The sequence below is a fragment of the Protomyctophum parallelum genome, assembly GCF_964188405.1.
Source record: "Protomyctophum parallelum genome assembly, chromosome: 10".
Classification (NCBI taxonomy): domain Eukaryota; kingdom Metazoa; phylum Chordata; class Actinopteri; order Myctophiformes; family Myctophidae; genus Protomyctophum; species Protomyctophum parallelum.
The window spans coordinates 29624631-29637667 of record NC_139704.1 but is presented as its reverse complement, the minus strand read 5'-3'; the positions used below and the strand labels follow the sequence as shown (position 1 = coordinate 29637667).

At 43.4% G+C, this 13037-nt stretch overlaps 1 protein-coding gene across 1 annotated transcript; it reads left to right on the top strand.

Annotated features, from left to right (window-relative positions):
• Positions 1-6179: 6179 nt before the first annotated feature.
• On the top strand, positions 6180-6983 carry olig3 (oligodendrocyte transcription factor 3; the record flags this gene model as incomplete). Its single annotated transcript, XM_083774983.1, has 1 exon — positions 6180-6983. The coding sequence occupies one exon, from the start codon at positions 6180-6182 to the stop codon at positions 6981-6983; it is 804 nt and encodes a 267-aa protein (XP_083631109.1).
• Positions 6984-13037: the final 6054 nt, after the last annotated feature.

Sequence of the window (13037 nt, the reverse complement as noted above, 5' to 3'; positions counted from 1 at the left end):
TCAGGTGCCCATGCCATGCATTCAACCCATCCTGTTGTACTGTAACTCATGTAATATTGACAATCTCCAACGAAAACAATCTTAATAGCATCACTCATGCTGCCACCAAAATCATTAGTCTTTCCACAGCCAAACTTTCAGACATGAACGACACAGCCACCACACGAGCACTCATAATTGCATCTGGACTCTGAGGTGGAAGTTTTGTCCATTGCAGCATTACACAAACTGCCTTGCTGACACATGCTTGTGTGTTAGGATGTATGGATGCATTTAGAAGATTCCATGTAGTGAATTGTCCTTACCTGCATGTGTTGTACTACCGTTTTGTACATATATATTCATTATATTGCTATTTTGAACAGGCTGTGAAAACTAATATCCCTCTGGCAGTCTGGCACTTTAAGTCTGATCTAATCTTTGCTTTTTCTTGCCAGGGAAACTCATCTCCAAAGATAAATATTCTTTGTTGTGTAAACAGGTTGAATCTTTGATTCGAAACCAGACTGTGTCTGTTTGCGTGACAAAAAGTATCCCCCCCACCCCCCTTTTAAGTATTAATTTGTAGAAAGGAAGACTAGATTAATAACACACCAGTTCGGTTTAGACTGAATAAAATAAGAACATGATTTCTTTCCCAACCGTGAAATGTTCATTTCTCTTGTTTTTCCTAATTAAAACCAATGTCTCGCAGAACAAAACAGCTCTACAAATATTAATTAGAACCTGCATATTCATGTTAACAGAGCGTGTTGTGAGGTCTGTAATTAATACGCTTTTTATCGTTTGATCGTTTTCTTAATTAGAGGCTTTCTATAATTTTAAGGTTTGTTTACTTAAAAGAAACCAGGATTTAAAATGTCATTTGATTTCCGCTGTCTCTTGTTTTAAGAACAACTTTCTGATGGAGTCTTGCCTTGTTCTCGATATTGGCACCCAGTGTGTCTCTCTCTCTCTCTCTTTCAGAAGATATTTCAGAAGCTCCTATGATTACTGTTGTTGTTAGTCTGCCATGTTTTTGTGAAACGTACTGCTATTTGGAAGCGGGTGCGTTTGGAAGACAAAACTAAAGCATGGTGCATAGCAAAATCATGTGTCGTGTTAAAAACTCTGAATGTTTAACATTCTGAAACTTTTCTCTTGGGTTCCCCCTTTAATAGTCTCTCCAGGGTCACAATAACCATACCATAAAAATGTAATGTGGACATGGATCTTGGGATCCATGTGGGTACAGCGTGGCTCCAATGTCAAGACTTCACGTGGCCAGCCTATAGTCATCTGTGATGAGATATGGCATGTCTATGAAGGTATCTAATAATTGGTTATATTATACACATCTGTAAGACATTTTTTGACATTTTGCTAGAATTTTGGTAAATATAATGATTGGAAAAACCAGAGGCACACAATCCGTTGGAACTACTAGTTCTGGAGTAGTTCCAACGGATTGTGTGCCCCTGGTTTTTCCCTAATGGGACTGATTGAGGGTAGCTACTGGGACGTAAGTCGGGACTTGATCACTCCCGGCTGGGTCGCCTGAGTGAGGGGTATGATGTTGCGAGACCCGAAACCCCGTTGACCTCAGGATACATCACTGAGGATACGTCCCAGGTGCATCCATGCGATGTTTTTTGTTATAGTTCTTCTATTTATAGTGACTCATAGGAATGGTTAGACTATGTGACAACCAGGTATAGTCTGGTGACCACCGGAGAGATGGGTGACAGCCGGAATGTAGACGGCAACCGGGTGAGCAGTATGGGTTAGCGCCCCAGCCTGTGTCCTCCGTGAGGAGGAAGCCCAACAACCCTCGGTGAGGCCTTTAGGAGGGCCATGCAAGCAGCAAGCGGAACCGCAGTACCATGACCCTGCGGAACCATTGCCCACCACTCCTGAATGAACTGTCTGGTGCTGGGACTCTGGTGCAACGCACAGGTCCACGCTCTGGTGAGAGCAGGAGTGGACCTGGTGAGACGTAGGAGGGGCCCGGACAGGAGACAACCCACAGAGCCTAGTCCCTCCATGTGCCAGAAGTGTACCTCCAAGCCCTGGCAGAGTAGTTCTGGAGTAGTTCCAACGGATTGTGTGCCCCTGGTTTTTCCCTAATGGGACTGATTGAGGGTAGCTACTGGGACGTAAGTCGGGACTTGATCACTCCCGGCTGGGTCGCCTGAGTGAGGGGTATGATGTTGCGAGACCCGAAACCCCGTTGACCTCAGGATACATCACTGAGGATACGTCCCAGGTGCATCCATGCGATGTTTTTTGTTATTGGAATATAGTGATAGACAGCTGTAATTTGGAGCGCAACCTTAGCAACTCTGACTGCGACCTTGACCTTGTATGTCTGTCTCACACTCTCTCTCTCTCTGAGTGTGTATTGTGTCCCAACCAAGAGCCCTGGACCTTTTCAGGGCTCGGAGATATTCATCTCATTCTGGGGGAGTCACAATAATAGTGATGTGGTCTACCATCCACAATGGCCTGCACGTTGTCTTTACTAGTGCTGTATAGACGCCCCCATTCACCATTTACTGCCTCAGCACTGCCCCTATAGCTTATTAGGGAGACAGAGAGGTGTGTGTGTGTGTGGGGGGGGGGGTGGCCCACCCAAGTGACAGATTGAGAAAGAAAGAAAGAAAGAAAGAAAGAAAGAAAGAAAGAAAGAAAGAAAGAAAGAAAGAAAGAAAGAAAAGGTCTCAGTCAACTTGTCAAGGTGAACAAGTCAGCATGTATACTGTACATGATGTCACGCATACATGTTTGCATATTTGCAATTTTTGTCTGTGTGTGTTCAGGGAGTCCAGAGGCGCAGTTGCACCACAAAGAAACTCCTATAGGAAGTTCTGTGCCACATCTTGGAAGAGGCATATCTCTACTCCGCAATTTACACACACACATCTGATAGATACGCACAGTCACAGTGTGGAAAGATTATGAACTATGAAAAACAGAGTTGGTCTTTCTCTATATACCAGCAGAGGAGAAGGAAGATTTAGCACTTCTTTAGAGAGGGGGAGAGAAAGAAAAGAGAAAAGTTAGATGGAAGATCATAAGAATCACAGTACCGGTAAAGAAAAAAAGAATGTATAAATAAAATGCAGTGCACAAGGGAGTGGGGGGGACAGAATGACAGAGAGAGAGAGAGAGAGAGAGAGAGAGAGAGAGAGAGAGAGAGAGAGAGAGAGAGAGAGAGAGAGATAGAGCACTGGGGACAGGGGGGATAATGAGATGGCTGTGGTGAAAGGGGCACATAGAGACAACCTGCTGCGACAGTAGCATGAGGAACACTGAATAACTGCCTGCATTTAGACCAGTGTCCTGGAGCATGGGCCTCAGACACATGCACACACGCTCGCACGCACACGCACCACACACACACAGGGTGCATTTGGGTATTTCTTTTACACTCGCAGTTGAATTAAAACTGAAAGAAAAACCACTCAGACTCACGGTAAAATGCACGCTCCCACAAAACACATGCAGCACATTCACACAAACACTAGTGAACCAGTTGGAAGAGAAATATGCATTTTTATCTTCAGAGCATAACACATGAATAACATAATACAAGCATTCATGCACATACACGCGCACACACACACACACACACACACACACACACACACACACACACACACACACACACACACACACACACACACACACACACACACACACACACACACACACACACACACACACACACACACACACACACACACACACACACACCCCATACCTCACCCTTGCCATCGCTGCCCCTCATTCACTGGGTTCTCAACATTGGCCGGATTAGGAACACTTTCTCTTGGGGTGTGAGGCCGCCCCGCACACAAAGAAACACTCTGGGACAGGATTAGTAGGCTTAAACGGGATTCACATATGTCCAGTTCAAGCAATTGGTATTCAAAGCTTTACACTTTCAAATGCCACCAAGAGAGAGCAAAGCCGACCAGCGATTTTCTTTGCATTGGCAGTACCTTTATGAGGAGCGCTTTTTCTGGGCCAACAATGAGGCCCTCAATGCACATTTCTACTGTTCTACGAGGGAGATCTTATATTGGCGAAAAGGATGGCGTGCCACACAGATTTTGAGACAGCCTTTTTTTTCCTCCTTTTTTTGAGGGGGGGATGAATTGTGGACGGGCGGGTTTAACGGACAGACAGACAAACGGATGGAAGGGAGGGAGTGTGAATGTATATGGATGGGTATGGATGGATGCCGAGAGAGGCTAAAGGGATGTTTGGATGCGTGGAGAAAGAGTGCTCGAGTTACTTCCCCTGTGTAATTGTCTGAGTCCCGTTCCTCCACTCCTGCCGAACAAAACCGATCTGGAGTACACTCTTCAGAATGGAGAGAGTGCTCTAGTTGGCTCAATGTAGTCAATGTGCCAATATTGTCTCTACACACAACAGTTAAATAGGCTATACAGCCACTTCTCAAGTCCCCACCGATACAAGCCATGTCAGATAAAGTCTCTCTGTGGGTCCTAATGGAAGTTGCATATCTTTTTTTAAATGGCCATTGATTGTGATTAATTACATTAGATTGAAATATGATCATCTGCAAATAACAGTTTATACTGACATTAAAACGTCACATTGTTTGTGTTTAAGTATAATTACAATTTTCGTTTCATTTAAGGGATTGTGATGATTTCATTCCTCATCCATGTGATTGCTGCATACAAAATGTTGTTTTACACCAATATATTAATAAAATAATGAATAACTAATTATATTTCTGTCAACATTTTGTTACTGGTTTTTTTTTGTTGCATTTATATATATAATAATAATTATTGTTGTTGTTGTTTATGATTAACATATATATAGGCCTATATAGTATAATTATTTAATTATGTCACACCGTATTGTCAGTGCTGTCAGGTGATTGTCATGTAGTATAGGCTAATTATGCAGCATGAACGCAATCAATCAACAGCTGAGTTTCCTAAAAGTCCAGCCACGGAGTGGTGTAGTAAATAGTGACACCCACATGCTGCCATATGGCAAGCAGAGTGGTATGTATCGCAGTAGGCATGTTGCCTCTAACCCAGCGGAGGCCTGCAGCATGCACCCCCCTTGGCGGAGAGGCCGAGGAAGAGGGCATTTCCCGTCCCATACATCCCAGTTCCCTCGGGCAACAAATTAATGTCCAAAGTGGTGTATTAGTATTACTGTGTAAGTAATTATAGTAGGCCTATTTTTGTGACACATACATACGGCATATTTCATGCATGTGTTGCGTTTTTTTGTTCCATGTCCAATTTGGTCTATTATGAACGCGTAATCACAATAAGCCTAATGCATTACATATTATCAACATATGCTCAATAGGCCTAATGCATTACATATTATCAAAATGTATCGGATACATTTTAACAGCATTATATTAATGATAAAATAGCCTATAGCCTTGCCGAATTAGCACAGAGTAGCGCCTATATATATAGCCTAAGTAGTTCCATGGATTTTGTCAACGAATTAGCTACATTTTGGACAGCAAAATATGAATAACAATTTCTAAACTGACCCGTTTATCCATGGAGTAGTTTCAGTAGTAGGCTATAGCCTATGTATTTTCTTGTTGAAGGAGCCGAGCCACAAGAGAACAGATGAGATGAGAGGAAATATGCAATATAGAGGTGCAGCGACGTGGAGATAAAATAATAATAATAAAAAGAGAAATTAAGGGTGGAAGAGAAGAGAAGAGACCCCGACGGTGTTGTGACAATGGCAGTGAATGGATGCGCACCGTGGTCACTGCAAGAGTCAGAGCATACCGCCCCTTCTAACGGCCACGTCATCTTAACTAGGCCTTATGAATAGGAAAGACGCTTTTGTCTGCCGGCACTCTGCTCGCCTCTATAAATACTATCTGTCACCTCACCACAGACACAGTGTCAGAGAGACTGAGCGAGACGCACGAGCCACAGAGAGGGAGAGTAAACCAGCGATCCGAAGTGTTAACTGTTGCCATACAAAAGGAACGTGGGACAGTATATACGGGACACGGACAACATCAGGTGACCAACAAAGTGACTTAAAGCTCCAGAGAGAGAGCGAGTGAAGGAGACAGAGAGGGAGCAGAGAGAGAGAGAGAGAGAGAGAGAGAGAAGGGAGGAAGCAAAGCAGCGACCTCCTCCAACCTCGCAGACGAACCCATGCATAAAATGCATTCAGACTCCAGCACCAGCAGCAGAGCCTCCTCTCCGGACATGGACGACATGTTCATCCGTGAGCATCATCACCACCATCACCACCACCTCGGCTCCTCTGTGTCCTCCTCCACGCAGAGCGGCGAGCTGCGCCAGAAGATGAGCGGCGGCGGAGGAGAGCACCTGTCGTCGCGCTCGTCCGACAAGTCTCCGGGCGGAGGCAGCAGCAAGTACAAGCTGAAGAAGCAGGTGACGGAGCAGGAGGTGCAGACGCTCCGCCTCAAGATCAACGGCCGAGAGCGGAAGCGCATGCACGACCTCAACCTGGCCATGGACGGCCTGCGCGAGGTGATGCCCTACGCGCACGGGCCCTCCGTGCGCAAGCTGTCCAAGATCGCCACGCTGCTGCTGGCGCGGAACTACATCCTGATGCTCAACAGCTCCCTGGACGAGATGAAGCGGCTGGTGGGGGAGATCTACGGCGGACACCACTCGGCGTTCCACTGCGGCACCGTCGGCGGCCCCCACCCGGCGGTGCACCCTCTCCTCGGCGGCGCGCTGTCATCGTCCACGTCCTCCACGCTGTCCAGCGCCCTGCCGGGGCTCGCGTCCATCCGCAATCCACACTCCCTGATGAAGGCTTCGTCCGCCGCGCCGCCCCATCAGCTCCAGCTGGGGCCGGGCTTCCAGCACTGGGCCGGCCTGCCGTGTCCCTGCCCCATCTGCCAGGTGCCTCCTCCTCCCCCGCACATCCCCATCTCCGCCAGCCTCCAGAGACTTACCGCGGAAACTTTCTCCGAGAAAGGCTTACCCAAGTGATATAGCCGAATGATATAGGCTCTGACGCACGCACTGTGGGACTGACTGAGGCGTATAGCATATTAGGCTATTTTAGACAGTGGTTCTCAAACCTTTTAATTTCAAGGGCCCTATAACTCAGATAGTCCACAGTGGTTCTATTTGTATAATAGACTGAGACTGAGTTACAGAACTGTAAGGGTTCCAGTTGGAACCCTCAGGGCATACTTTGAGAACCACTGGCTTATTATGTCAATAATGTAAATAGAGAATTCTGGGGCATGAGGATGAACATGGCCTTATTGGTGCATGCGTTTGTTTTTGACTGTTTTCTTGTTTACGTATATGAGAAAAGTTTATTTCACTTCCTTGTAACAAGGACTTATCGTCTAAAAAAAAGACTCATACTTTTCCAGTGAAAGTGTTGCTGGTCCTTCAGTGTCATGTAATGCAGATGTCAACTTTACTTTGAAGCTGTTTCGTTATTTCTTTTCTTGCCCTGTTTCTAGCAGTTTGGACTTGAAGTCTAATCTATGGCACAAAATGGATGTGAAAAGAGGAGGTGGTTGCATGCATGTTTTTATTATGTTGTTTTGTTTATTAATCATGCATCATTTTGTGAAAACGATGAATGCTCCATGTGCCTTGTACCAAGGATTAAAAAAGTCGAGTTCTACAGTGTATGAAAATCACGTATTATTTGAGTAAAAACGCAAATTAAGAAAAAGTAATGGACTTTTTTTTATTAGACCTGTTCAGGCTGTTCTAACTTCGTGGCGTTATTGTATGTTAGCATATGTCCGATTCTGCAATTCGTTCGCATGATGATGATGGTGTTGTCGCAGGCATATCCTACATCACAGCATGGTTGTTTTGCTGGACAGAATTTGTTATGCCCAGAGACCCAGTGTCTTTATTTTTGTACATTGTTGATGAAAAATATTTATTATCGCCCAGCGTCCCTGGAATACATTTCAATAAAACTGAAATAATGAACAATATATGCACCTTCTTCCTCTTCTCATTACATACTTATTCGCTTTCTTCCTCTCCTCATTACACGAACTTATATATAGGCCTATTGTGTTTGAGAAATTAAGTAATGTCAATCTTAAATAATACTGAAATTATGATAAGCGACAGGCTAGTTGAATTTAAACTGCATGTCCGACTCCTCAGTCAAAATGCGTTAATTATTTTTTTGTGAAGTATAAAGTTATATGAAAACCATGCATTTTTTAAATAGCATATGGTTACTTTGTTAGGTTGATTAGAATTCCTACGTCCTATTTAAAAAAAATCCTGTTTTTAAACAATTTAAAGCCTACTAACCAATTAAATTAGCTATTGTATTTAATAGGACGATGCTATTTTTTTAATCTGGCAAATAAATAACTTGTAAAATCTAACTAGCCCTATTAGGAGGACTCCAATACTATTTGATATCCTACAAAACTCTTCAAGTTATAGTGAATAACAAAACAAAACGAATCTATCCAAACTATAGCCTAAAAGTTTTGGTGCTCGTATTTAGGACATTCATGTTTTGTCCACGTCACATTTCACCTAATCGTTTGTTTAATGCACATCTGTCAAAATATAAGGATAATTTTCTTGTCACAAAATATAGAAATTAGGCCTACCCTGTAGAATACACACATATATAAAAGTAAAATTAAGCACAAATTAAGAGTAGGCCTAGGCCTAGTTAGACCTTTTTATAGCCCTGTTTTACACGCAGGCAGACCTATAAATAACCTACCGGTACTTTGTTTAAAATAAAGTTAAGTTGGTGTAGAGGTTCATCGAAACAATTGTAAATTGAAGATAATTTAAAATACAGGGGAAAAAAATAATTGCGATATAGTTAGGAAGGGGTAATTTAAGAATTAGGCTCAGCTGAATAATTGTTGACTGTGATCCGTCTTGGGAGCGCAGAGCAGTTTGTTGGCCGTATAGGTCCCTGGGGTTTGTCCCCGTCTCATCTCGGCGCCGGTCCCCCGGCAGTAACAGAATGTATGTTTGTGGAGATTACAAGTTAATTGTTCATGAGGGACCGCGTGGAAAGAATCACATCACAGAAAGGCGTTGGGATTACAGGCTACTAAATGCAGAAGATTATACATTCAGAAACACCGTTCTTGCCACATGCAAATGAGCCCCCTGCTTAAAAAATAAAATAAATAAATAAACCTTTTGTAACTTTTCTATTTGGAGGGAAAACACGGGTTCTACTGTGTTGGCTCCGACCGAGTTGGAAACATAGAGAATGAAGGAAAGAGCTCGTCTTTAGAGGAATGAGGTCTGACAGATGGGATGTAAATAGCGGGTACGGGCTAAGGTCTTTAACTATGGATGTTGTCGGGGGAAGCCGGCGGTTAGCTGGTTAATAGTCATGAGATGGGGTAATTACTTAAGGTCTATTATGCACTGGTTTATAAAAGAAATGGACTCCTCAATGAGACGAGAAATACTTATTAATGGGTGAAGTGGAGACGACTCCATGCATGGCCCATCAAGCTTTGTTAACACTGACAAGCCAGTTTCTTAAAATAAAGAACACGAACTGAATGCTAGGCTAAATTATGTAGCTATTTTATTATCAATATGTCACCAGCATGCAGCAACTATACGAGCAGGACAGCATGGTGCATGGACCAGCATGGTGGTGCTAAGATGGATATTTTAGGCCTATTCTTAAATGTGCATGAACCACAGTTTTCTTTCATCATCTCTGCATGGGCCACAGGCACATGTTAACACCATTGGAAAACAGTATAGGCTGTTATATACAAAATGTTTTTTCTTATTCTTATTTTTTAAGCATATAGCACTGCAGGGTGTAAGTGTGACTGACGAACCAACACCACTTTTCTTCTTTAAGGAATGACAAAACGACACTGTTCTCCATAGAGCTGCACACACCTGTTACTGAGGGACACCAAGGTTTATCACTGCTTTGTTAAAGGGACATCTCACCCCCCTCTCTCTCTCTCACACACACACACACACACACACACACACACACACACACACACACACACACACACACACACACACACACACACACACACACACACACACACACACACACACACACACACACACACACACACACACACACACACACACACACCCTCTCACACACACACACACACACACACACACACACTGCACACACACACACACACACACACACACACACACACACACACACACACACCTTATAGTAGGCTATATACCGTTTAATTGTTTGGCTAAGAAAATAGGCTTTCTAGAGCTTTATCTTCAAGTTGTAAATAAGATATGATTTTTGACAATATGTAAACAGTTCAGGACATTTAAACTTTTTATAACTCTAATCTCTATATAATCATTCATCACATACTGCCTATTGCATGGAGCGTTCTGTAAAGAAACATCTCCGTGTTAAAGTATTTGTCCATGCACCGTTTTATTTGCTTGTTGCATCACTGATGCTGTCTTTATACACCGCGGGCCATGACGGCGTGCACTCAGTGTTGCAGGGCCAATATGCCTGCAGGGGCAGCAATTGAAAATAAATTTCAGTTGAATAAGGGGCAGTGGCCACATCAGCCGAGCTTCTGCTAGAACAAAAGCAGTTGAGGGGATAACTTATTGACTGGGCTGACAGCCTGAATGACGCTGATTATAACCGCCTGCTCGTTCTGCCCCTGTGTGTGCGTGTGCGTGTGGGCGTGTGTGTGTGTGTGTGTGTGCGTGCTGTGGTCTCGTTGGTTGCAGCAGGTGCAGGGGCCACCCCTTAGTGCACTCTCTTCTCCTCTTTCTCTGTCTCCGTGGTTGTGGCCCTCAGGGAAAGCCTCGGGCCACTCCAGCCCCCTCGCCCCGACTGTCCTCAGCTGATTCCACAGACTAACGTTTAGCCCATATACTGCCAAAACAGGAAGCATATTTCCATCATAAGAGTGTTTTGCCATCGCCATTAGCGACAGCGCTCATTTGCATGTTAATTGTGCAGTTAGAGAGGTGCTGTTGACACTTCCCTTTGTGCATTATACAGCCGAGGGAAGTGAGAGGATGGGACCCAACAATGCCATCCGTGTGGGTTATTGTTTTGGGTCTGGACACATCATCCACTATTATGGGTTTTCCAGACATAATGGAAAAGACATAAACAAAGTTAAGTTCACCAGAGTGGTATAAGGCTTTTGTTATTGATTTATTAGAACAGACATCAGTAAAATATAAATGATTCAATTATCAAACAAATATAATTTAAGAACGGCCGATAAAAGAAAGCATGACACAGTTTTACTCAAAATGCAACTGCTTGAAATACCAGCATTTCATGTGAAAAGTGAGTAGAGAAAAGAACAATGTAACAAAATCATGAAAATGGACAGTGAAATAAATGTATCAATTTATCCAGTATAGAAATGTAACCAAATGGATCCTAAGTTTTCATTTTGGTTACATTTGTACACTGGATAAATTGACATACACTTAAGTTAGCTCTCTTACATTGAGCCTGTCCCGGCTCAATGTAAGTTTTCATTCTTCAGTTCCCCACAGAAAACAATATACTCTGTAGTATTCCAAATAAGTGCTATACAAATAGATAGATAATATAATAATAATAATAATAATAGTAGAGGTTGTGCTCAGTTGTCAAATATTACATTCATATCACTGTCAATTATTTAGGAGAACATGCCCAGGAATATATGGGATCATACCTGGGCACATTTCAGATTTATTTTATCTGATCATAGTCGTTCAAAGTGAGAGTCAAAGTCGTACGATTTGTCAGTGAAATTTGTTCTCTGCATTTGACCCATCTCTTGGAGCGGTGAGCCCCAGCCGCGCCACGCTCGGGAATCATTTGATTAGTTGATTTGACCCTCCCGATCCAACCCATTGATGCTGAGTGCCAAGCAGGGAGGCATTGGGTCCCATTTTTACAGTCTTTGGTATGACCGGGCCAAGGATTGAACCCCAACCTCCCAGTGTCAGGCCACTGTCTGGTTCAATGTTGTTTAGGGAAGTCTTGACAGTCCAGACTAGAGGGATTAGTATGATCAGTTCATCTTAATGCTGAGAAAGAAAGAACAGTGCGCAAGACCTTCTTTTCTCAAAACCAAAAAGTTGGTTCTCAAGTTCTTCTTGGGAATGGCAAAGCTTCTGGGACTAGAAGCTATATGATCTTGTCTATGATTTATCTATGACTATGACGTATGTTTTCAAATTTGGGCAGGTTCAGCCCAATCTGCCCATTAACATCCATTATAAAATTAAGTTAATATCTAAAGATGGAGTACCATGATGTTTGTACTTTTTCTGTTTTGTGTCTTAACATTACTCTAATGACCCCCATGTGTGGTTATAATATTCAAATGTGTCTTCATGTGTATTTTTGGATTCTGAAAGCTGAAAGCCTTTGAGTCAAAAGGCCCAATAGAAATACCACAACGTTAGTGACATCACAATATCATCCGCTCCCCTAATCCCTCCCCCTTTAACATACAACAGCAGCTGTGGGTACGGCTTCAGTTCAGGTGGGTCGACTCTCCACCCACCTGAAAACCAGATATACTTAATGAATTGGTGGGTGTGGCCACATAAAAACATAATTGTAACATTTTATGTACACTGTTTTGTAAAAAGTCCTAGTCCTAGTCTTTCCACACACCAGAATTTGGTTCTCCGAGTCCCGGCAGAGTAGTTCCGGAGCAACGGATTGTGTGGCCTTGCTCATTCCCTGATGGACTGATCGAGGGTAGCTACTGGGACGTAAGTCGAGATTTGATCAACCCTGGCTGGGTCGCCTGAGTGATGGGTATGATGTTGGTAGACCCGAAACCCCGTTGACCTCAGGATACATCACTGAGGATACATCCCAGGTGCATCCATGCAATGTATTTTTAGTTATAATACGTGATAATCATATGTGAGTGTATATAAAAAAGTGTGGAGGTGCTAATCAGGGCAAATATAAAAAGTGTGGAGGTGCTAATTTTGCAGTGTGCACAAGACATTTGACACACAGACAGACCCACTTACAGACAGCCTCCTAGACCTAGAGCACCACGCCTT